This window comes from Antedon bifida, chromosome 4 (genome assembly GCF_963402885.1).
Source record: "Antedon bifida chromosome 4, ecAntBifi1.1, whole genome shotgun sequence".
Lineage (NCBI taxonomy): Eukaryota > Metazoa > Echinodermata > Crinoidea > Comatulida > Antedonidae > Antedon > Antedon bifida.
This window is the reverse complement of record NC_136229.1, coordinates 15,561,433-15,585,781: the sequence shown is the minus strand read 5'-3', so window position 1 is coordinate 15,585,781 and position 24,349 is coordinate 15,561,433. Positions and strand designations below refer to the sequence as shown.

At 32.7% G+C, this 24,349-nt stretch overlaps 2 protein-coding genes across 2 annotated transcripts; one reads left to right on the top strand and one right to left on the bottom strand.

Annotated features, from left to right (window-relative positions):
* Positions 1 to 1,627: 1,627 nt before the first annotated feature.
* On the top strand, positions 1,628 to 5,229 carry LOC144841363 (serine/threonine-protein phosphatase CPPED1-like). Its single transcript, XM_078697681.1, has 5 exons — positions 1,628 to 1,761; positions 2,186 to 2,395; positions 2,680 to 2,973; positions 4,228 to 4,359; positions 4,845 to 5,229. The coding sequence occupies exons 1-5, from the start codon at positions 1,698 to 1,700 to the stop codon at positions 5,045 to 5,047; spliced, it is 903 nt and encodes a 300-aa protein (XP_078553807.1). The 5' UTR covers positions 1,628 to 1,697; the 3' UTR covers positions 5,048 to 5,229.
* Positions 5,230 to 8,004: 2,775 nt separating this feature from the next.
* LOC144840855 (actin, cytoskeletal) lies at positions 8,005 to 12,238 on the bottom strand. Its single transcript, XM_078696903.1, has 6 exons — positions 12,079 to 12,238; positions 10,713 to 10,850; positions 10,038 to 10,277; positions 9,681 to 9,927; positions 9,222 to 9,413; positions 8,005 to 8,942 (listed from the first exon to the last, which is right to left on the bottom strand). The coding sequence occupies exons 2-6, from the start codon at positions 10,836 to 10,838 to the stop codon at positions 8,617 to 8,619; spliced, it is 1,131 nt and encodes a 376-aa protein (XP_078553029.1). The 5' UTR covers positions 10,839 to 10,850; positions 12,079 to 12,238; the 3' UTR covers positions 8,005 to 8,616.
* Between the last annotated feature and the right edge of the window lie 12,111 nt (positions 12,239 to 24,349).

The window sequence follows — 24,349 nt, the reverse complement described above, 5'->3', positions numbered from 1 at the left end:
TTCCGTCGAAGAAAACTGCAAAATGGCCTATTCAAAGTCTGGTTTTATATAAATCTTTATTTTTCATGGTTTTTGGGGGACAAAACATCTAATTTGCGTGAATGACTAATATATGTACTCTAGTAGCTGAAATATTTGACTCATTAGTAGGCGCATCATAGATGCGGCCGGTCGGAGTGAATTGCGGCCGGAGTTAAATGAACGGTCGCTAATTGGAAGTGTTTATAATTAAGAGGACCAGTACAATTACTTGTTTTTTATCACAGTCATGATTAAAAACTATTTATGCTTCTTGTCTTTACTCATACAAAATAATATAATGGTCGCTAATTGGAAGTGTCGTAAAGTGATCTATAATTGGAAGAAGACCAATACAATTACTTGTTTTTTATCACATGATTATAAACTATTTATTCTTCTTGTCTTTATTCATACCAAAAAATATAATGGTCGCTAATTGGAAGTGTCTTATTAAACAAAAGTGATCTATAATTAGAAGAGGACCAGTACAATTACTTGTTTTTATCACATGATTATAAACTATTTATTCTCCTCATTGTCTTTATTCATGCAAAATAATAAAATGGTCGCTAATTGGAAGTGATCTTTAATTGGAAGAGAACCTGTATAATTACTTGTTTTTATCACATGATTATTATTATATTATTATTTATTCTTCTTAATTGTCTTTATTCATACCAAAAAAAATAATGGTCGCTAATTGGATGTGTTTTAAGCGATCTTTGACAAATAAAAACTAAACTTGACATTATTAACAACTAGCAATTATACCCGCCCCAGGGCGGGTTTTAAAATTAGTTTAAAGCCTTCTCAGTACATAACACTCGACGCCAGTAGGCCTACCTCCCTATACTCACCAACCCCACCCTCAATAACACCCCACACTCTTTTTTAAAAACAAATTCTTCCCAGTACAAATTCAATTCAACTCCAGCTTCAAATTGAGAGGGTATACATAGCTACGATATGCCTATGGTTTAAGTACGTTGTAAACTGTGTAAATAAATAGGTATATGAATGGTTACATGCAGAAACAGAAATTTGTATAATGAACAAACATCGCAAGTGGGGAAAAGTGGGCCATTTTGGACCCTATCTTGGATCCTAGATGGCGGATGATGTTCAAATATAGTTTAGAACATTCCCGGTACAATTCCAGTCATTTTGATACCTCATATGTAAGGTTACGTGCAGTAACACAAATTTGTATAACGAACAAACAGACGTACAAACTCTCTCACTTATAATATAGACAAGATCGCGATCAAAACCTGAATCTCAAATCTCAACCACGGACGTAATTCAATCCATGGGTCAGACATTATTAAACGGGTCGGACAGCATTAAATTGTTGGACAACGCCCGCGAACCTGCAACTGGACACTATGCAATGCTGAAAAGTGTCCACCCGGACACTTTTGAATGATGGACACATTTCAATCTTACACCGGAACGAACCGCGGCCGGAGTACTTGATCTGTATTTCTCTAGATAGTCCACGAGCTACACACTACCGCATGAGGGCAGGAACTCTGTTTATTACGTGTTTCCGCAACACACTTCCCGCTGCAAACATTTTGGAGTGATCGATCTTCTAAAAGAAAAATACGATATTGATCAATCACAGAATTATTGTTGATATACGAGGCGTAAGTGTAGTGTGTGTGCGTTTGAAAATGGCTTCAGATCCTTCATCTTTACGTCGTGCGAGCGAAAGAGTTATTTGTAATTTACAAAAAGGTGAGAAGTTAAACTATTAGGCCTATATCTATATAAATAGGCCTATTCTATAGGTCAGACCTACTACTAATACTATAGGCTAACCAGGCTTACTACTAGCCCCACTACAATACAGGCCTACTACTAGCTATACAAGCTAGCTAGCCCAGTTAGGGGCCCTAAACTATGGGCCTAGGCCTAGCCTAAATTGTAGGTCTCCCTCTAGCATATCCTAGTAGCTAGCTATCTTTACCTTTTTGGTACTACCTCTACTCTAGGCCCTACTTTTTCAGGGAGACCCTGGCTACAGTAGTCTGGGCTGCCGAACTTTGAACCACACGACATACCACTGCACTACCTACTGTAGGGCCTATCAATCAAGTATTTCTCTATCTGACCAGTCTTGAAAACATTTTAAAGTTTGTATTTTTTTTTATTATTTCAGATGATGAAGGTGAATGGAATGGAAACTTTTGCTTCATCCAAGCAGCTGATACACAGTATGGAATGATTGACAGCTATGTTGATGATGGAGACGGTAGTAAATGGGATAAGGAACGAAAGCTTACCAGACGAGCCATAGATGCAGCCAATAACATGCATCCGAAGCCAAAGTTTTTTATTGTCTGTGGTGATCTAGTTGATTCATTTCCAGGTAAAGTATGTCATACAACTTATAATTTAAGTTTATTTATATTTTGTGAGTGGAAAAGCTTTTTTATTGAACAGTTATGAATGCGATCCCTCCAGCATTTCTAGATAGAAGACACTTGATTGTCTCTAAGTGTATTCTGCTGTTAATGTGAAAGGGGTATAACTGCATTGGTGCAGATAAGTACTTTACTAATACAATGACACAAAAAATAAAGATTAAAGGAATTTCTTATTAAAAAATAAACAAATTAATCCATCCTAATTAATTTCTTTTTTTTAAACTAGGTACTTCATCAGATGACAAAGTAAAAAAAGAACAGATACAAGATTTTAAAATAGATTTTAAAACGCTAGACAGCAATATACCACTGATATGCGTGTGTGGTAACCACGATGTTGGGAACTCTCCTACACAAGATAGCGTAGAAAAATATAAGGAATCGTTCGGAGATGACTACTTCAGTTTTTGGGTTGGTGGAGTCAAATTCCTGGTGCTAAATTCACAGTATTATAAAGACTCAAGTCAAGTTCCAGAACAGAAGGAAGAACAAGATGTGTGGCTTAAGACACAATTACAAGGTTTGTTTTATTGTTTTATCAGAACCCCTTTTATACTACCATAATGACTCTTTAAACCTACCTCCAATTTAATATTTTTCATTGTTACTATTATTATACACAATGAATATGATATACTGTAGTGTTTAATTGACAGCCCCTTCTCAATACTACCATAATGACTACAAATCTACCTCCAACATTCTTTTGATCTGTCAATATTATTTTAATGTGTGTAATTTGTATTATTGTAATTGTGCAGTATAATTATATAGATAGATTTTCATATCATATCTTTAATATTGCAAACCATATTATGTCTTTGAAGTGTGTTTTCAAAGAGGTAACAACTGATTATCTCATATCCTTCGCCATTGATGTGTTTAGTTATGTATTTAGCTCGGTGCATTGTTCCCTTTAATTGTAAAACACCTTCGATTCTGGACAGTGTCAACACTTTAAGTTGAATATCAAACATCAGGTTGACCCCTAATAATATGTAAACAGATTGAAAAAAAAAATATTTTGAGATGGGTGGTGAATAAACACTATGAGATTCACTGAGATTGAGAGGGGTTATATGCTACTGTAGTAACCTTGTACATTTAATGCCTTTGATTTCTCTTTTGGAAGTACTTTCTCACGTTCTGCGATTGGCAAGCTAACAGTTAGCTCCGATCTGGATTACAGTCTGCTAGTGTGAAACAGGCCCTAGTTTGATTTAACAAACAATTGACAAAACTAAATTGTTGTTTCATACCGCTTGACTTATTATTACGTAATACACAAATCTCATAGGAAGCTGGAAATCCTCTGACCCTGTATTAATAACTGGCTTCTTTGTCATTCAAAGAAATGTGGTTTTTTTTTTGCAGTGACATTGCTAGTGTACCTGACTACATACAAAACAAAACCACTATGACATTCTTGTAGGATTGGATATACTACTGTATGACATACAGTAATTTCACAGAACTATATTATTACCACTACCAGGATCTGGTGATAGAAATTTGATTCGATCTATCTACAACGCAACACAAGGACGTACGTGCAATGCAAGTAATTTGACCAATCACAAGCAGTGGTTATTTGAACTGTCACTTGTCATTGGTCAACCCGATTGCATTATGGTTACGTCCTTTTGTTGTGTTTCTAGTGGGAAACAAGCAATAAATAAATATAAAACAACCAAGTAGGATATTTGTAATAATAATCCGGTTAGTTCAGTCAAACTATGTACGATAACAAATTAGCTAAATCACTTTTTTTTAGATGATGGATGGAAACATCTTGTGGTATTCCACCATATTCCATGGTTCTTAGAATCTCCAGATGAAGAGGATCAATATTTTAATATTGATATAGATGTCAGGAAGACAATGTTAAAAAGGTTTCATGATGCAGGTGCGTAGTTGTAATAATTTCTCCATAATAATTTGTTAATTGTATCAATAATGATGATGAAACAATGATAACAAATAGGATTAGGAGATAATGTATATAACCTGAGCACAGCGTTCAATTTAATACAGATCCACTGTCCAGTAAAATCCATAGCAGGCATGTAAAACTTTCCAGTAACTGGCCTGTTTTTCACAGATATTAAAATCATTGAAGGCCAATAAGTTTGGATTCAGGCCACCAAATCTGTGGTTTACTTGACCGGAAGGCCAGTTAAAATTAACTTCATGGACATTCCGTCGGCTTTGTGTTCATTTTCAGTTCCCTATTTTCACATAACAAGTGTAATGAGCATCACTCAATGGTCTTTTAAAGACAAGACAATTATTCTTTCCAAAATATTGCTCTTAGATTATTATCAATTATGCTCTTGATTGTCAAATAATGTAGTTATCTTTAATAAAATTTGGTTTAATTTTATCGTTTAGGAGTTAAGAAAATATTCTGCGGGCATTATCATCAAAATGCAGGTGGATTTGACGAAGATTTGGAAGTTGTGGTAACCTCTGCTGTCGGCTGCCAAATGGGAGAAGATAAATCTGGTTTTCGAGTTGTTACTGTTAAAGAAACAGATATTCAACACAAGTATTATGAACTGGGCCAAGTTCCAAAAAATATTAATCTAGACTAAGTATTAAGTTTTGATATAATATATGTATTAGCCAAAGTTCCTATTGACCTAAAATGTTTATTTTTTTTTTATTTTTCTAATATTTCTTACCTTTCATAATTTTGCAAATGACTTGTATTACAATGCATTACAATACAATTTACATTGTAATCATTTTCACTGCATTAAAAAAAAGTCCCTAAATGGAGTGTTATTTTGTAAATGCACACAAAAAATAGATTTATTAAGGCAGATCTAAGATGGGCACACTTTACAGTCATGTGACCTTAACCCCCCTCCCTTTTTTTTTTTTTTTTTTGCATTCTCTCCTAATTTTCAGGAAAAATTAATGAAATATATTAAGCTATTATAATAATAACTAATGATATTAACAGAAGTTTCTTGTTTTATTGTTTGAACATATTACGTTTAAGAAAAACAGTACTATATAACAATAGTGTAGCCTATTGTATTTTCCAATAGCATCTGAGTGGCTATAAATGTTGTAATTGTAATTATGCTGCTCATTTTACTTGTATATATTGTTTACAGCGTGAGATTATAAAGAAAAAAACTGTATAGTATTGGAGAGAGTATATCTAGTTTTAGTCTTGTTATTTGTTTATATTGGAGTATGTTAATATATATATATATATCTAAACCGTCTATATTTCTATTATCTCAGGGTTTTATATTATGTCATAGCATTTCTATGCAAATGTAAAGGGTAGATCCGAATTAAAAATTTCTATTGTTTATTTGGAAATATAAACCACTTTTTAAAAATGGCTTATTTCACAATGCTCTTTTTCTTTACCGCCAACGGAAAAAAAGTGGGTTATTATGATAAACAATAGAAACTTTATCCCCGGAGCTATCATTTAAAGTAGAACATTTTAATAATGTGTTTAAGAATTATAAATTGTACTATACCATATTATCCACTGGAGCATAGTTGTAAATGTATGTTTAATGTTTAGTCAATGCAATACGTGGTGCTACTGTACGTTCGCACTCAATCTCGCAAGCTTGTCCCAATTTTAAAATATTTACCCGCTGCGCGGCGGTGATAGTGAGTGTGCAGTTTTATGCCTGGTTAGGTGCGAAATTACAGTAGCGCAGGATCGGTAGGCGTCAACAATTAGTTTTGATTCCCAGTAATACTGTACAACCAAAGTGCCTCATTAAAATTGTCTTTGTTGGTAGTTTAGATGTTCAATTATTGTGCTTTCATACCTGTATGTATTTACTACTGTTTTTCACACTAACTGTACAGTACGTATTTCTCACTGGACTTGAAATATAAAGTGTGATTGTTTACTTCTAATTCCTTTTTTATTATGTTTTCTTTGTTTTCCCTTATTTATTTTATTTTTTTCTTATTTATTTATTTTTTCTAATTTATTAAAAAAATTTTTTTTTTTCTATTGAGACCCATTCACTTATGTTATTCACTTTATAAGATAAACATTATTTTTGTAAAGGTTTGTCTAAACTTTTAGAGTATTCTAAAAACATTCTGAAATAGTTCACTTTAGAAGATTATTTCATACAATAACAATGCATTGTAACGTAAGGAATGTATTCAAGTAAATATAAGATAGTTGAAACATTAACAACTTTTGAACATTTTTACAATTATTCTTTTTTATTTGTTTTACTGTGCAAACCAAAAAATACAAGTTTTGAAGTTTATAATAATAATAGACATATTTTTTCCTTATTACTGTACTTTTTGTATAATGTTATTTTATGCAAATAAAGCAAAGACAAAACATGTATCTATTAAGTCATTATTCAATTCGTCTAGGTCTATAAGCGGAGACCGCTTCATAAGCGCGGGGAGGACGTGCACATAGTCCCGTTGAGACAGAAGTTCTGCTTTTGACAAGTGAGCAAATGCACCCATTTTCTACTTTCAACAGTTTCAAAACAAGGCACCTGGCGAGCATAAACGAATAGACCCTCAAACAACTTTGTACTGGTTTCTGCTACCTACATTGAATCGTCCAGCTTAACTTTGTACTGGTTTCTGCTACCTACATTACATCGTCCAGCTTAACTTTGTACTGGTTTCTGCTACCTACATTGCATCGTCCAGCTTAACTTTGTACTGGTTTCTGCTACCTACATTGCATCGTCCAGCTTCGGTTCCGATTTTATAATACTTTTGTACCAACAAGATGTCCACCTCTCAAACCAGCCTACGCCCTTTAAAAAAGACTTATTTATTTTAACCCATATTTTCATCCATAGTTTGCAGGTTACCAAGTTGTTAACAGAATCATGTGCTTTCCAAATTCCTAGCAGCTTTTTTATTATTATTAATTGTAATGTGAATAATACTTGCCTATAATAAATAATTGAATAATTTGAAATTACTGTAAGAATTACACAGAACCAGAAGTGGTCTTACATCCCTGATTATACCGTATGATTTCGTAGACCTCTTCATTGTTTTTGTCGCACATTAACATTAACCGGATAAATTGTGAAGAAATGAAGTTAACACGGAATGTACTACCAACATTTAAAAACAAGTGAGTACTGGTATGATTTAATCATGGACCTTAACAGTTAACCATAAGTTAAAGACGTTCTGTTATAGTGGTCTCTCGGTATGACGACATTGTCCTGTGGGCGACAGATTATCTCAAGTTCGGCGCCCTCGACAAACCTCTTTTTGTACGTCACTTTCTGAGGAGCTATGATTGATACGGTTCTGACAATTTTCAAAAATGTTTATTAGGTGATTTAAAGTCATCCACATCATTGTCATTGTCTAATATTGTTATTACTATTTTTCAGTTGCCCTGTTTTCACGTTATTTCGTTAGTATCATTTGTTAGTTGAACGTCCAATCGTCACTGTTAATGTACACTGTCGTCACTGTTTAATGAGTTCGTCAATGTTGTGCATTCGTCACTTTTTCCTGTCAACTTTCTTGCCCACAAGAATAAAATGTACACGAATAAACGTTTGTGTTTTCTACTTATAAAATATCTACATTTATTGTGAATACCCTTAAAAGATACACTTAAAAGAAGAAAATATTCTACAAGTTTGTTTTACAAGGAAAATTATTTAAATGTAAAATTGCGAGGTAAATTGATAATAGTTGGATTTAGCTGTAACACCCAAATAAGAAAATGCTTTCATTGGATGTAAATACGGGATTATTAGGTATGTCCCGTCGAGTGTCATTCTTCGATATTGCCTGTCGATTCGGCTATTTTAAATAATTAAAAAATATAATAAATTAAATATTCATTGGATTAAATACCAATTCCCCCTTTAAGTTTTCTGCTAATTCTACTTGCTAAAAATTGGCCTACTGAAGAGTTTCGCCTGTAGCACCTCAATATTGTACTGTATTTGCACTAATTAAAATGATCTATAGTTTGTTTTTTTAAATAACTTCTTACTCCTTCTCCAATTTAATCCTTCTCTACTCCCCTTCTTGCAATCTGAGATGTTAACGACACTGCTCTAAAATTGACTCCAGATCCGTTTTGTTGCACATGTTTTTTTAGATTATAAGACTCATCGCTGAGATCTTTACAATTAGAAAATTAATAAAGTTTGATGATTTAGAAACATTTACGGTGGACGATGGATGGACCAGATTCATCGTACTCTTGCTTGCTGATCCACATCTGTTGGAAGGTGGAGAGGGAGGCAAGGATGGAGCCACCGATCCATACGGAGTATTTCCTCTCTGGTGGAGCAATGATCTTGATCTTCATTGTTGGTGGTGCAAGAGCAGTGATTTCTTTCTGCATTCTGTCAGCAATACCTGGGTACATTGAGGTACCTCCAGACAAGACTGTGTTGGCGTACAGATCCTTACGGATATCAATGTCGCACTTCATGATTGAGTTGTATGTGGTTTCATGGATACCTGCAGATTCCATACCTGGTGACAAGAGATATAACAATTTTAGCAAAAAATCACTTTGGAAACCTATCTATACTTTCTCAATAGAAGTGGTGATAGAAGAAGCGATGTCGTAAGATTATTTAATATACTTGCAAGCCTCAATACGTAAGGAATGAGGCAAATAATGACAATTGAAATTAACTTGCAGAAAGGAAAGACACAATGTTGTAATTCTCCATATAATGATCATGGGGTGAGAAGTCGACTTCGCATTAAAAATTGAATTGAATTAAATTTCTTTATACCAAAACTTACCAATGAAGGCTGGTTGGAAAAGAGTTTCTGGGCACCTGAATCGTTCGTTGCCAATGGTGATGACCTGACCATCAGGAAGTTCATAGCTCTTTTCCAAGGATGAGCTTGATGCTGCTGTTGCCATCTCTTGTTCGAAGTCCAAGGCAACATAGCACAACTTTTCCTTGATGTCACGAACGATCTCACGTTCAGCTGTAGAGGAGATTTTTTTGTAATTATTTAATTTGTATACTTTTGGAAACTGATTGAATTTGAAATGTGAATTAGCAGTAACACCGGTTAGAATGTTATTTAATTTTTATTTTTTCGAGATGGGGATGTTTGCTTGGTATTTTAAACAAACAAATAATTAAGTCATTGTAATCGTCACTCAGTTTTCATTGACGTCATTATTAGATCATTATTCACTATTATTGAAATTACCACACTTATTGCATTTACAACTTCCGATTATCTCACCTGTGGTTGTGAAAGAATAGCCTCTCTCTGTGAGGATCTTCATTTGGTAGTCTGTGAGGTCACGACCAGCCAAGTCAAGACGCATGATTGCGTGTGGTAGAGCGTAACCTTCGTAGATTGGTACGGTGTGGGTTACACCATCTCCGGTATCAAGAACAATACCAGTTGTACGTCCAGAGGCGTACAGTGAAAGGACGGCCTGGATTGCAACGTACATGGCTGGGCAGTTGAAGGTTTCGAAAAGGATCTGTGAGAGAAAATGTTTTATAATAACAACACAGATCACATAACGTTTATTCTATATTATCATTTTATCTACCTTATACATTTTGTCCAACGAACTAATGTTAGTGTTACCTGTGTCATCTTTTCTCTGTTGGCTTTTGGGTTGAGTGGGGCCTCTGACATGAGTACTGGATGTTCTTCTGGGGCTACTCGGAGTTCATTGTAGAATGTGTGATGCCAGATTTTTTCCATGTCATCCCAGTTTGTGACGATACCGTGTTCAATTGGGTATTTCAATGTGAGGATACCTCTTTTGCTCTGGGCCTCGTCTCCTACATAGCTGTCTTTTTGGCCCATACCGACCATCACACCCTATGAAAAAGTTATGTTATATTATAATAGTAGTAAAGTAATAGGCCTGCAAAGCATAAACATTGTATGATGGGGCCTTATGTTTTAGGTACAAGAATACATTTTTAACACACCCATGACCAGAGACCAACATTCGATGACTAGGCCTACTAATTAAAAATAAGAATGGCTTAAAAGATTGGACTTGACAAGACGAAAATGGCCCTGTATAAAGCCCATATTCGAATCGGAAGCTAATGCGCTTGCGTAATACTATTTTTATGTACTAATTGTAGCAAGAAAAGTAAAGGACAACCAATCAGAAGTCATGAATGTTTGAGGAATATATATTATTGGCTAATGGCAAATAGACTTAAAAGTCTTAATTGGGGTCCTCTTAATGAGAGTGTTATTATGGATGGTCCTTGGATGGATGTCACCTCAATTTTGGCCTACCTGATGCCTTGGTCGGCCTACGATGGATGGGAAGACGGCCCTTGGGGCGTCATCTCCGGCAAACCCGGCCTTACACATACCAGATCCATTGTCTACTACCAAGGCGGCAACATCGTCGTCACACATTTTGATTTATTTCTGTAAACAAAATATGTTAAATAAAAACTGCAATTGGTAATTATTGTTATTAATTATTATTCATTAATTGTTATATTCTTACGTAATGAATTCAGCTTTAATAGTAGTGTACATAATTATAATTGGCCGGAATAAATTTAAAAACAAAATCTTTCTAAAAATGGAAAAGTATTATTTTAAATTCATTCAACAAAATTAACTACTGCCCTCAACGGAAAAAAACTTTTTTTATATAACTGGGTTTTAACTCCCAGGATTCCAGATGCTAGCCACGCCTAAGATAAGATAACTAAAATCATTGTGAAGTTATTTTCGTTGCTGTTGCTCATTTTCCATAAAAAAAATAATAATACACTAGTCTGAGTATTATATCTAATTATGTATTATGTATTAGCCTTATACAAAGTTGAATAATACCATATATGGAAGAAATATCATAACATAATTGATGCCCAATAGGCCTCTGTGTATTCAGTTTTAGGATTCATAACAGGTTTAGCGCGGTACTTATTTAGATAAAACTTAAGTGGCCATCTTTGAAGCTATAAATGTTAAATGTTAAACACCAGACTCTATCCTATTCGTGATCTGGTTAGCATGTTTTAGTAACCCATCCTGTTTTGGGATGCCATGATAATATTATCCGCTAACTTTATCACGTTTGGTTGAGTGTAAAAAGTCTCAACAAACAAGCATATGTTTTCTATCAACTACTTCAAAATACCTAGGGGGTTGGGTTGGTTCGAGGATGGGAGTGATCTTAGTCTCCGGCACCTTAAACTTAGTTTCGGTTTAGTATTCTTTCTTCATCTATAGTATTCATATACCATGAGTGTGTCCTATAGAGTAAATAGGCTCTATAGTAGGCCAGTGTTATACAGCATTCTCAGTATAGGCCTACATGTGGGCGTTGCCCAATCCTACTCTTATGGTATACAACTTCTAATGATGCAGCTATAACAAATTTACGTTGAACTTAAACCGTTCTCCTACTTAACTACCGAAATTATATCTATCTATATCTATAATAATCAAGCTAGAAAATGCTAGCAGTATACATCCATGTTCGATATACTGAGTTGTAATTCCTGGTACCCATTGATATACGGTATATCTTGAATAATAATCCAATGTTTCAATAGGAAAATGTTATTGATTTAATCTGCAGTGTATAAAATTATCCTAGCTAAGCATTCGAAGATACAATTTAAAAAAAAGTTTCACTTACGAGGTATAGTAGCTACACAAGAAAATATCCAAGACGGATTGATAGAGCAGTAGTTCCTTTGCCTTCGAGAAGAGGAGTGAGACCTGAACACCACCGCTAGCCACTCATATTAATTGGGGTGAAATTCTTTGAGAAAATATGGAAAGACAGCGCTTCCCTAATTTAGAGATGTTTGCAAGTGGTAATGTAAGCCGTCAGAAGTACACGGGTGGCGCGCTTTGCCTGTTCCTACGGCGAGCATTCCATTACCAAATAAGGAGAGACACTAATGTAGCGTTGGCCTGGCAACAACATCATATTAGCCCCACCTCTTAACTGGTTTCACGAATCTCTCATAAGTATTACAACCGGTTGACTTAAAATGGGAATAAGAAGGAGGGGAAATAATTAAAAGACGCAATGAAATCATTGAATATGTATGAGGGATAAACTCGTGAAGGTGGGATAGCATCAACACGATAATACAGAAGCGGTTGGCCTAGGTTTATTTAATTACATTACTATAAAAAGGCCTGTAGGTCTTCTCATTTTAGAGCTAAGTTTTAAAACACAGTTTTGTGATTACGAAAGAATTCTTAACTTAAATTATTAGGCCTAAATGAGAGCAATCACACGATCATTTGACAATGTTTAGAACCTCAGCACTGTAATAATTAATATTACTATCTAAATTTAATAAAAAGATCCATTTGTTATATTGTTTCGGTATAACGTATATATTTATCAATCAATAAAGAATATAGATATATGACCTAATTTGCCTTACCTACAGTAATTTTTACAAATTCAGTAAATTATAATTAGCCTACTTAAGAGTATTTACGCTTATTATATTAAACAATATTTCCTATTTCAATGTTGTCATCGATATAATATTCTTATTTTAATCAACAAAATGATTTAAATTATTAAACTAATTTAGGCCTACACTCTTTTAAAACTGTTACATGAAAGAAATCTTTAATAAGGATTTTTATGAAATGAATAAAAAATAAGAAGGCTGCAGATAAGGGTAGAGAAATAGAAACGAGTTTTGTTTTGAAAAGGAGAAGCACCCAATGGTGCATCCAGCAACTATTGGTGCTGATGTGTTGTGAAGGTCTCGTATATTTTTAGCCTTGTGTAAATATTTTGGAATAAAGTAGTTATGAGAATTACATAATTATAAGTCCGGGTTAATTTCTAATAATTACCTTAAAATGTTTATAAATTATTATTAATAATCAACAGCATCAGTAGGCCTATCATTATTATCATCATTTTTTTATTTTTTTTTATTCATTTCGGTTAAATAATCAAAACAAAATCTTTATTTAAAAGAGAAACAACTATCAGTACATACTAATTATAATAACATATAACATATAACATTTTTCAACATGATGCTTATTTTAAATCTTGAGCAATGTGGGAATAGGTGACTTTAATTTCTGTATCTTTTTTAAATTTTGAAATTCCAAGCATAGGCCTAATTATTATTTATGATAATCATCATTTTGATTATTATTATTATTGTTATCATAATTGTCATTATTATCATCACAATTGTCTTTACCATCACCAAATCTCATCATCATTATCATTTAATTTTACTCACCTAATAATTAGGCCTACGTAAAGATATTTTAGTATATTTTTTTTAATGAATTTCTAGCCTATTAACTATATACACTATGTATTCTCAGAAGACATAGGCCTAAATTATTAATCTTCCCTTTCATATTCGCATCTGCTTATTTTAAATCTGGAGCAATGTGGGTATAGGTGAATTTACTTTCTGTATCTTTGAATCTTAAATTTTGGAATTTTAAGCATAATTGTTATTTATGATAATCATAATTTTGATTATTATTATTATTACAGTATTATCATAATTGCCATTATTATTATCACAATTGTCTTTATCATCACCAAATATCATCATCATTATCATCATCATATACCCCATCATCAACAATTTAATTTTACTCACCTAATAATTAGGCCTACGTACGTAATGATATTTTAGTTTTATTTTTTGAATGAATTTCTAGCCTATTAACTATATACATATATGTATTCTCAGAAGACATAGGACTAATATTATTATTAATCTTCCCTTTCCTATTCGCATGCTGTGTTATTTATTGCTAAAGAAGTCATAATGTTTTACGACCGACGAATGTTATGAAAATTAACTTATAGTACTAAGCGTAAACTGAAATTATGTCATCCAATGAAAATATGGCAATGTCAGTAGGCTCCATATTGAGTTTGAGGTCACTGTAACCAAGGCCATGTCATTATTTTAGAAAAGTGGGAGGAGTTATGGTGGCCTAACCCATGTTAATGGAACACACGGGGACACTGTATAAATAACCATTTATGGATGCGTTGATATAGTTAAGCCAAAGTTTGTCGCCCGGACTTTAATTGGAGCGTAACCGATGAGAGGTTATGTAAAATTGGTATACATGCTAAATGTAGGCCTAATGTAATGGAATGTAGGAACTATGTCGATCAAGAACCAAAAAGTGTTTAATTATATTATTTAGAACGATGAGTTTGTTTGTGGATAGTTTCTGGCTGTTAAAACTACGACGGAGAATTGCAGTATATTTTGTATGCGTCTGAACGTGTATTATTACCTTGGATCGGGCTTTATTCTGTCATTTTGGTCTCTTCCCACGTAATAGGTGATGCTGGGGTTGATTAGCGCAAATGATTATAGGACCTAAAGTTAGCCACTCATCCATGTATTTGTATGTTTTTTTTTTGTGCACGGTCCCAGGGAAGAACAACCATGTTGATCTGGGCCTCCGTGATAAAATAAAGTTTAATTGAATTGAATACACTGTGTAATTGTAACAACAATTACATCTAAACAAATTATTATTTAATTAAATATTTATCGTCTAACTTTATGGCATCATTATAATATTATCATTTTTGCATTTTTTGCATTTAAACATTTATTTACTTTCAATGACATGGTAACAAAATAAAAGGAGATACATACATTACATGTATGTTTGGTGTTCCGATATCAAGTTTTGTGGGACAAGTAGGCCTGTACCACCACTATAAGTTCGTGTGTTCGGGTATCTTGTTTTCCCGCCACATTTTATCTGTGATTTTGTGGGTAAGTCACCAACATACCCAGGTAAATAACTAAGCTGAACCCTAAAGACAGCACATTACTGTGATACACTTTTATAGCTCCCTGTACTACACTGATGAACGTGGTTTTAGACCTAATGACGAATAGTCGACATTCCGATAGTTTATGATGATTCACAATTAACCGTAATAATATTGCACTGGTATTAGTCAATGTTGATTGAATGGCGTATGCCTGGTTTCGCGATAGAATGAATCACACAGTCTTTTTTAGGCACATAGGCCTAAAGAATAAAAGCTTGGAGCTCGACATTGATCGCCACCAATATGTTTTAATATCCGTAAATATGATTATTTTCTGCAGTTGACGACATAAACACTGAACCGTTTACAAGCGTTCTATTGCTGATGAAAATCGTACTTTTGTACTTTTTTTTCGTTATATAACACCCGGCATAACACCACGTAATTTCATGTCATTCCCATTAGATTACAATTGTTACCGGAAATGCATATTGTTTGGAGTGTTTTGTACTTCCGATTTCCGTACCACGCACTCCATACGATGATGGAGACGATTTAAATGCAACAAAGTAATTCGAATAATAACAATATATAACAGAATAATTTACTGTATTGTTATCTATGGCCCAAAGAACAAAAGCTTGGAGCTCATTCTCGCACAAATATGTTTTAATATCCGTAAATATGATTATTCTGTCTGCAGTTGACGCCATAAACACCGAACCGTTTACAAGCGTTCTATTGCTGATGAAAATCGTACTTTTGTACGCGCGCGTTGGATTTTTGTTCGTTATAATAACACCCGGCATAACACCACGTAATTTCATGTCATTCCCATTAGATTACAATTGTTACCGGAAATGCATAGTGTTTTGAGTGTTTTACTTCCGATTTCCGTACCACGCACTCCATACGATGATGGAGACGATTTAAATGCAACAAAGTAATTCGAATAATAACAATATATAACAGAATAATTTACTGTATTGTTATCTATGGCCCAAAGAACAAAAGCTTGGAGCTCATTCTCGCACAAATATGTTTTAATATCCGTAAATATGATTATTCTGTCTGCAGTTGACGCCATAAACACCGAACCGTTTACAAGCGTTCTATTGCTGATGAAAATCGTACTTTTGTACGCGCGCGTTGGATTTTTGTTCGTTATAATAACACCCGGGATAACACCACGTAATTTCATGTCATTCCCATTAGATTACAATTGTTACCGGAAATGCATATTGTTTGGAGTGTTTTGTACTTCCGATTTCCGTACCACGCACTCCATACGATGATAGAGACGATTTAAATGCAACAAAGTAAATCGAATAATAACAATATATAACAGAATAATTTACTGTATTGTTATTACGTTTTTGTTTGTTTGAATGTTATAAATTATTAATGTTGTGTGTCTCTATACGTCAGCTGTTACTAAGTCCGTCCTGATTTGCTCCTGTCAATAATTAGACCTTTCATTGTCTTTACAAATATTTTATACAAACCATTGTCTTATTTGATTTCTTATCTTTGTGTTTTCGTCCTACTTTTTTACTTTTAAAGTAATCTGGAGTTTATCATACAAACATCGTAGTTTCCTGACCCATTTCATCATTTCATCATTCTTGATATACATACTATTTTTTTGTGATTTCTGATTTGATTTGATTTGTTATAGGCCTATTTTAACATAACAACTTTTACAACATTTACAAGATATTAATCATAAACAGCAGTGAATGTATTGACAGGCATAAAACATAGATATGAATTATTTTCTTTTCATATCTTACTATTTTTTAAATGTCATTATTATTATTTCAAATCAATTATATAGATAGGCCTTAATAACAAAGCGTGCCAAATTCGGTATTGGCATAATGAGATAATGAATGTGTTTTTTTTGGTGAGACGTGACAACCCTAGAAAGCACGAAGATTTTGTTTATCTCATGATGATATTTCTTAATCTCTTTCTTTTTCTGTATTGTTTATATTATTTGTATTTTATCTGTATTAAATACAAAAGTTCGTAATGATAGAGAGGAGTCGACTTCTCTAAAGCCATGGGCCAATTTTCTGTTTCTGAATACAGTAGATACCGGTCTTGCAATGCTGGATATTGTCTATTTCATTAATAAAATGATCATATCAAGAGTACTGTGAACAAAAAATTAAAATATTAAATGTATGATTGGGCCAATTATTGTTTCTGAATAGAGATAACAATGTAGTTACCGGCCCTGCAATGCTGGATATTATCAATATCATTAATTAATAACATTATCATGTCTTAAGTAATATCGAGAGATGTGAATAAACAATTAAACAAATAATAAATGTAGACATTATAATGCATGCATTTAAAATTTGAAAAATAATATTACTATTCCTATTTCTTTGTGTCATTTTATATCATTCTCTTAATAAGAGTATGATATTGTTTAATAGGCATTATGTGCAAACAAAATACTATCATAGTCTTTACTTTGTTTTGAAAGTTAAGTGATCATGAATGAAATTCTTTTAGTGTTCATCACGGTTGATATGACTTTCTGAAGTTAGAATCATAACCCGAAGCTTTAACGAACCAATCAGAGAACGGACCCGGCAGGCGGCGTGCCCGACACCCGTGTGACCCGAGCCGCGCCAAATTAGGAAGAAGAATGCCTCGCTACCTATCCATTGGCCTGGCATAATGGGTTGCCCCGTGGCCATGTATTCCAGCCATTTTTTAATTTATTAGAATATTTAAATCCCTCGTAGGTCTATAAGAGGTTAGAAATCACTGTAGCGTTTCAAATAATGAATTACGTTTGTGAGCTAGCTTTATTGGCCTATAATTCATGGTGTCATAAAAATAAGCATAATGGGCCTGGACTTAAATATATAATTGTAGGCCTAATACAATATTACATACAAATAATATAAAAATACGTATTGTCAATTTCAAATTAAAACAAAAATTTAAAGAATTTTATTAGTAATATACTAAATAAAATTTAAAAAAAATAAAATATTTTTTGCTTTGCTACCTAGGCCTACAGTAAAATAAGTTGATTAAGTTTTTAGTAAATTATTACAAATAACCTACCAAAATTGAATATAAAAAAGTGGTAACTCGAATCGTGATCAAAATAATAATAAAGATGTAGGCCCTATATTGTCCCCCAAAAGCATGAAAAATAAATATTAATTAAATCAAATATGAAATATTTTGAAGTTTTGATAAAGTTATTCACTTCTGTAGAAAAAACAAAAAGTATTTCACTTAGGCGTATATAAAAGCAAAAGGTTAATTTTAACCAAAAACTCATTGTCTGACATACAATTTGAGTATTTTTTTGCCTAAAATTAAATTTTTTCAGGTAAATAATGTTTTTTTCAATCCAGTTTTTGTTCAAAGTGAATAACTATCATGTGACACTAAATGACATATTAAAAAAATTGTCTTTAATATTGTTAATAACTTTATTTTTAAATAATTGAATTAAGAAAAATTAAGAAGTGGTGATACAATTTGTGGTTAATGTCACCTTGAACTTGAATATTTACAAAACATCTACAAAATGGTTAAATCTACAACTGAAATTAATTAATTAAGTTAATCTAACAACGACTAACCACCCCATCTCCAACCCCCATTTTTTAGTACGATTACAATAGTTAATATCATGGCCTAGTAATGATTTCGAAGGCGCAGCCCTAAAATTTAAATTACGGTCCAATACACTTCCTCTTAATCGCCGATTAGCAAAATTGAACAAAACAATTTCGAAAAATTGGAAACTAAGAAAAAATTGCAGTTCATCTTTGGAAACGCCCATGTTTGTTGTGAATTGACGGATAATGTAAGAGCCTTGGAAAAAATGTTGGGAAAACAGATCTAATCTCTTAAATTAAAACTTGTGTTGTGTAAAACTTTGATTATTACTGTAGGCCTACACTATTTGTATTAATTTAAATTCATAAAATGTTATGATGAAGAAAAATGGAGATTTGTAGAGGCTAGATTGGGGATGGGGGAGGGTTACGTTTGTAAATATCTGTTTGGTTTCATTATTATTACATTTTTATTATTATTTTTGTAAATTTTATAGTTAGTATTGTAATGTGGTTTTAGTAAATGTTGATGTAGAACGCACCTTCATTATCAAAGTGTGCTACTCCTACAAAAGTGTATGTTCAAATAAATGATTATTTTTATTAGTATTAGTATTATGATAAGCTAAGTAAGTGTGGCCTACGTCTTTTGTAAGCGAATGAATACAAATTAATTAATTAATTATTTATAATAAAGAAATTAGCAGACTGTAATCTGCTCAACGCATGTACACCTGTGCGTATTCGTGAGAAGCTATAGCTTTACTCAATTCAAGAGTACTTTTGACCAATCAGGAACCTTAAGTTACATCTGAACGCAGGAGATAGGACTACTAGCGCGTCGTGGATTTTAACTGACTTGTGTCTGTAGTCCTAACTGCGCTGTCACGAGGTCTCACCAATTCCTTGCAAGACCAACTGATAACGCTTTAGTAGAAGAATATCGATAGAGGGGGTACTTCCATTTTTCAGTTGAAAGTACATTGGCTTGGAAACAGACACTATTGACCTTAATCCTATTGGCGGATTTAGAATATAAATGAATTATAATGCTGGGATTAAAGTGTTTCAAAAGCGCGTACGTTTATATCAAACTTTACTCTATTGTCCTTTAAAGATCAATGCGATTAAACAGATACCTTTGTCACTTTTTATTGTAGAGTTCCACATTTTGGTCTTCTTTTGTGCGTGGTTAAAAAAACATTTATTTTTTATGGACAATTTGTTTTATTCGTATCAACAAACCTGTTATTGGGTAGATTAAGTAATCAATAAATGTTGTATATGCCTTGGGGTCTAAACGCACTAGTTTATGTCCATAGTTCATAGTTGGGACAACCACACTCTTAAAAAAAAACTCTTAAAACCCTTTCCAAATATCACAACAAAATTATAAGAAACACGAAAGTGTAGATGTCTGAATTCGGGTTTAGGTTCACGCTTTTCAAGCTCACGAATCTTAAATACCGTGACCACAACACTGAGGCCTAATCAGTAATCAAACGTTTGATCTAATAATAATATCATCATCATAAAGGTTAGACTGTCAATTACAAAAATGAGTTGGACACCCACATCCAAACTCAAACATTTTATGTTTATTTAAATCATCCTCGGTATTAATTTTTTCTAAAAAAGTTTCAACCAATCATAAAGTCTGTTTGAACAAAGTAAAAAAGGGGTTAGCGCCCTCCATTTGTGTACGTTCTTTGCAGCATATTAAGTCAGTTTCTTCAGACAATGGCGGTGATTTCAACGAAAGATTGTTTACAGTACTTTGCACGAACCACTTCGTAAATGATTATTGTCGTAATATTTGATGGAATATAATTTTTAAGGTGAGTTTAAATACCAACATCAAGACCGGTTTAATTTCTTACCGTCCGAAGATGTTAAAACTGTAGATAAGAACATTGGTGTTGTTTAGGCTTAACTTAAGAAAGTGCGGCGCACTTTCGACCTGTCAAACAGGGGCCAACAGTTGAGGCACTGCCTCCTCCTTACAGTGATGTAGGCCTAGATGAATACCTTTGGTTTTGTTCAAAATCGTAAGGATTTCATGTAGTCCAGCCTGTGCCCCATTTAGCCTGTGCTTGCAGAACGTATATTACTTTAGTTGAATCTAAACTGCAAAATTTTTGTTAAGTTATCGGACCTTAACAAGTTTTTCTAGTTTTCGATTAGATCTATATCAGAAAAAAAGCTTGAAGCAGCAAAATGTATAATTGGAAGAATTTGTGAAGTTACTGTAATTGACATTGCAAGTTCCTAAATAAAAGTAGTTTATTTCTGTTACATCAATTGACCTACTTTTTAAGATAAGTTCATGTAAATTTCTGGATTTTTACAAATTTGTAAAATTGTACTAGATAGATGGTTTCTTTTGAATTGAAAATAGAAACAAATCGAAATGAAACTTGTTGAATAATGAATTTCTTCTCTGTGCATACTCTAGCAGGTTGCCCATACTTAATGTACATTACATTTTATGCTAGGGTTGTAAAGGTAAAAAAGGAAAATATCATACTAATCCATTTCAGGATATGAGTCATCTATAAACCCCAAATTGTCATGTTATTAACTTGGCTATCCACAGGTACTGTAGAAGCTTACTTTAGTACTTTAAAATTATTTAATGACATAAAGCACTAACATTATAACATGATTTTAAACTGAAACCATCCAGTATCTTGAATATGCTGTATTGCATAAACTTTTTTCATTACCAAGACATTGCCAAAAAGTCAAAATTCTCACAACACAACTCATTTAATTAAAAGAATTAATATCTCTAGAAATTTTCTTAGTTACCAACCAACCCGCCCAATAACAAAACATGTTAACAAAGAAAATATGTCAATCAATACCGAGAGCTTGTCAATATTTGAGCAACGTCTGAAGTATAAAAAATCAATTCATTATCAGATATGTTTGCATTGATTATGATTGATAGCTATCACAAATAGTAAAGTCAATAAAGAAGCCAAAATGTGTTATATTTCAGTTTTTCTAATCATTTATTCTATCAAGGGTAGGCTATACCTTTTATTGCACTAATTTAAGAAAAATTGCAACAAGGGATAATAAACATTGAAGGAACCATCAGCATCTGAAACAGAGATTACAAAAGACCTTTTGGGAGAACAGAATAAAATAAATAATAAAGGAAGACTTGGTATAATTTGTCTTTAACAGTGGATTCAAGCTCTTAATCTTTTTATTGATCATTATGCTCTAATATTATATGGTTAGCAACAGGACTTTGAGTGGGGCAATGTGGGTCAAAGGTCTTTTCTTGCCATTACTGTTGTTTGTGTGTATGTCCTTAGTCTTTATTCATCATATTTGTGGCCTGTTAAATATGGAGCTTTTTCCTACCAGCATTTTCAAGTGGACTGGTTACATTAATATACCTGTAGGTTTAATTGTGTGATACAATGGACTTTCCAGCTTTATTGAGTCCACATATAGGTAATAGGAATGTTATCATCATCATCATCACACATCACCTATGGTACTACTCAAGTGGCGTGGGTTTATAGTACAGTATGAAATGTTATCTCTGGCGTTTGATTATTACCAACTATATAATTTTGTTTAACCCATTACAAAAGAGTGAAATGGTAATGATAATTAATTTATTTTCTTTTCTCAAAAAAAATTAAGCATTTAGAGACTTGAAAAAATGTAGAGTTCACCTGTACTGAATTGTACAGTAGTAGTGTGAACATTTAGTTGCTCTTGATGTTCTTGATGAATCAGTGTTAATTTGCTCATAATCAAGTCTCATGTGTGAACGTAGTTTGATTTATTACATACGATTTATTACTTGAGTAATTTACAACACAAGTCTTATGTTACCTACTGCCATGCTATTTAATTCAAATTATCTAATTTTAGTTTAGTTTGAACATGTTCCTTTGAAAGTAATATGCGAGCATTTGATACCTAATGCAATTAGTATTGGTATACTTTCACTTATTTTGTAACACAAACTTTGCATTCTGCATTTACGTTATAATACCGGATACTTCTGTACAATTACAAAAGTATTTTGTTTAAAATAACTGTCTATAAGATGAATATAACTTTAATGCATTTGTTTCAACCCTCAATCTCTAATGAAGAATAATGAGAAATGCTAACAGTACTATACATTTATTAACAAATAAAAAATTAATGTACAAAACACAAATAATGACATGAAGTGTCATAATGATGATTATGAAATATTATGTGCTTTCAATATTTGGTGCTTACTATACAGAAATTATTTTTAGTTGATAGTAATATGGTATTGGTTTAATTTAATGCGGAGAAAATAGTGTTTTAATTGAAATTAATTTGGTGTTTCTTTATTAGGTATAATAATAAGAAAATATATTATTTTTAGATATAGATAAAACACAGAATAGAAAGAAATGTGTATTAAAAATTATAAAAATATAGCAATGTTTGCATTTTTCTCCACACACTGTACAGTTTGGCATTCAGTGTCATAAGCAAATTCTATTGCACCTGTAATATGGTGTGGTTAACGTACGGCCTACAGTAGGATGTATCCACCACATGTAATACATATGTTACACTGTATAGAGAATTTGCCTATGATACTGGAAAAAGTATACAGTACCATAGATACAGTACTGAGAATCAGCTACTTATTTTACCTGTATTGTTACTAGAGTAAAGCTTATTGACCATTATACAACTTAGTTTATTCTACCACATTTAAAAATATAAAATGCTAAAAAGTCCTTGTTTTAATTGACTATGAAACGCATTTCTTGTTCTTAATCAATTTGAATTAAATTCAGTGTCTAATGCTTTATTTTGGTCAGTTTAGCATTTCATTGTTGAAGATAAATGCCTGTTTTTCTTTAAGGTGACATTGAAACATTGTTAATGAGTGAATTACTTCTAAACAAGGTTTAGCAAACAAAGCATTGTATTGAATCAGCTTAGTTGGTATTGTACTGTTTGTACATAATGTGCTCTGAACTGACTACTAGAAGCTGATTGAAGTTTGTTCTAGTCTGTTCTCATCTTTTCCTTAGGTGGATCCAATAAAGCAAGAAGAGAGAGAAAGACATTGACAAATCTTGCATCCACAACTCCTCTCCAAATCACTTCCAGCTCACTATGTTACAGTATCTATTATGTTCAGAAATTTGTTCCGTTTAAAATTAATTTTAATGAAAAAATGGGGTTTTTTTTGCATATCTGTTTTTCATTGGCAATATTTTTATAATCAACTTTAATTTGAATTATAGAGAACTGAGAAAACAATAATTAAATAATATGCACACAGGAAAGAATGGAAAAAAATATTAATATTAACAGTGTCTTTTTTAAATTAATGTATCAAAATGCGTGCCAAATTTCTCTCAGATAACGTTTTACATTTATTTTTATTGTTTGTTTTGTTCAAGAATAATATAGTAGTAGTGCCAAATTGTCTGCATAATTTTACATTAATTACCACTGTATAACTTTATTATGTATGTCTATTGGTTAACAGTGCACTGTTAGTACACTTTTCAATG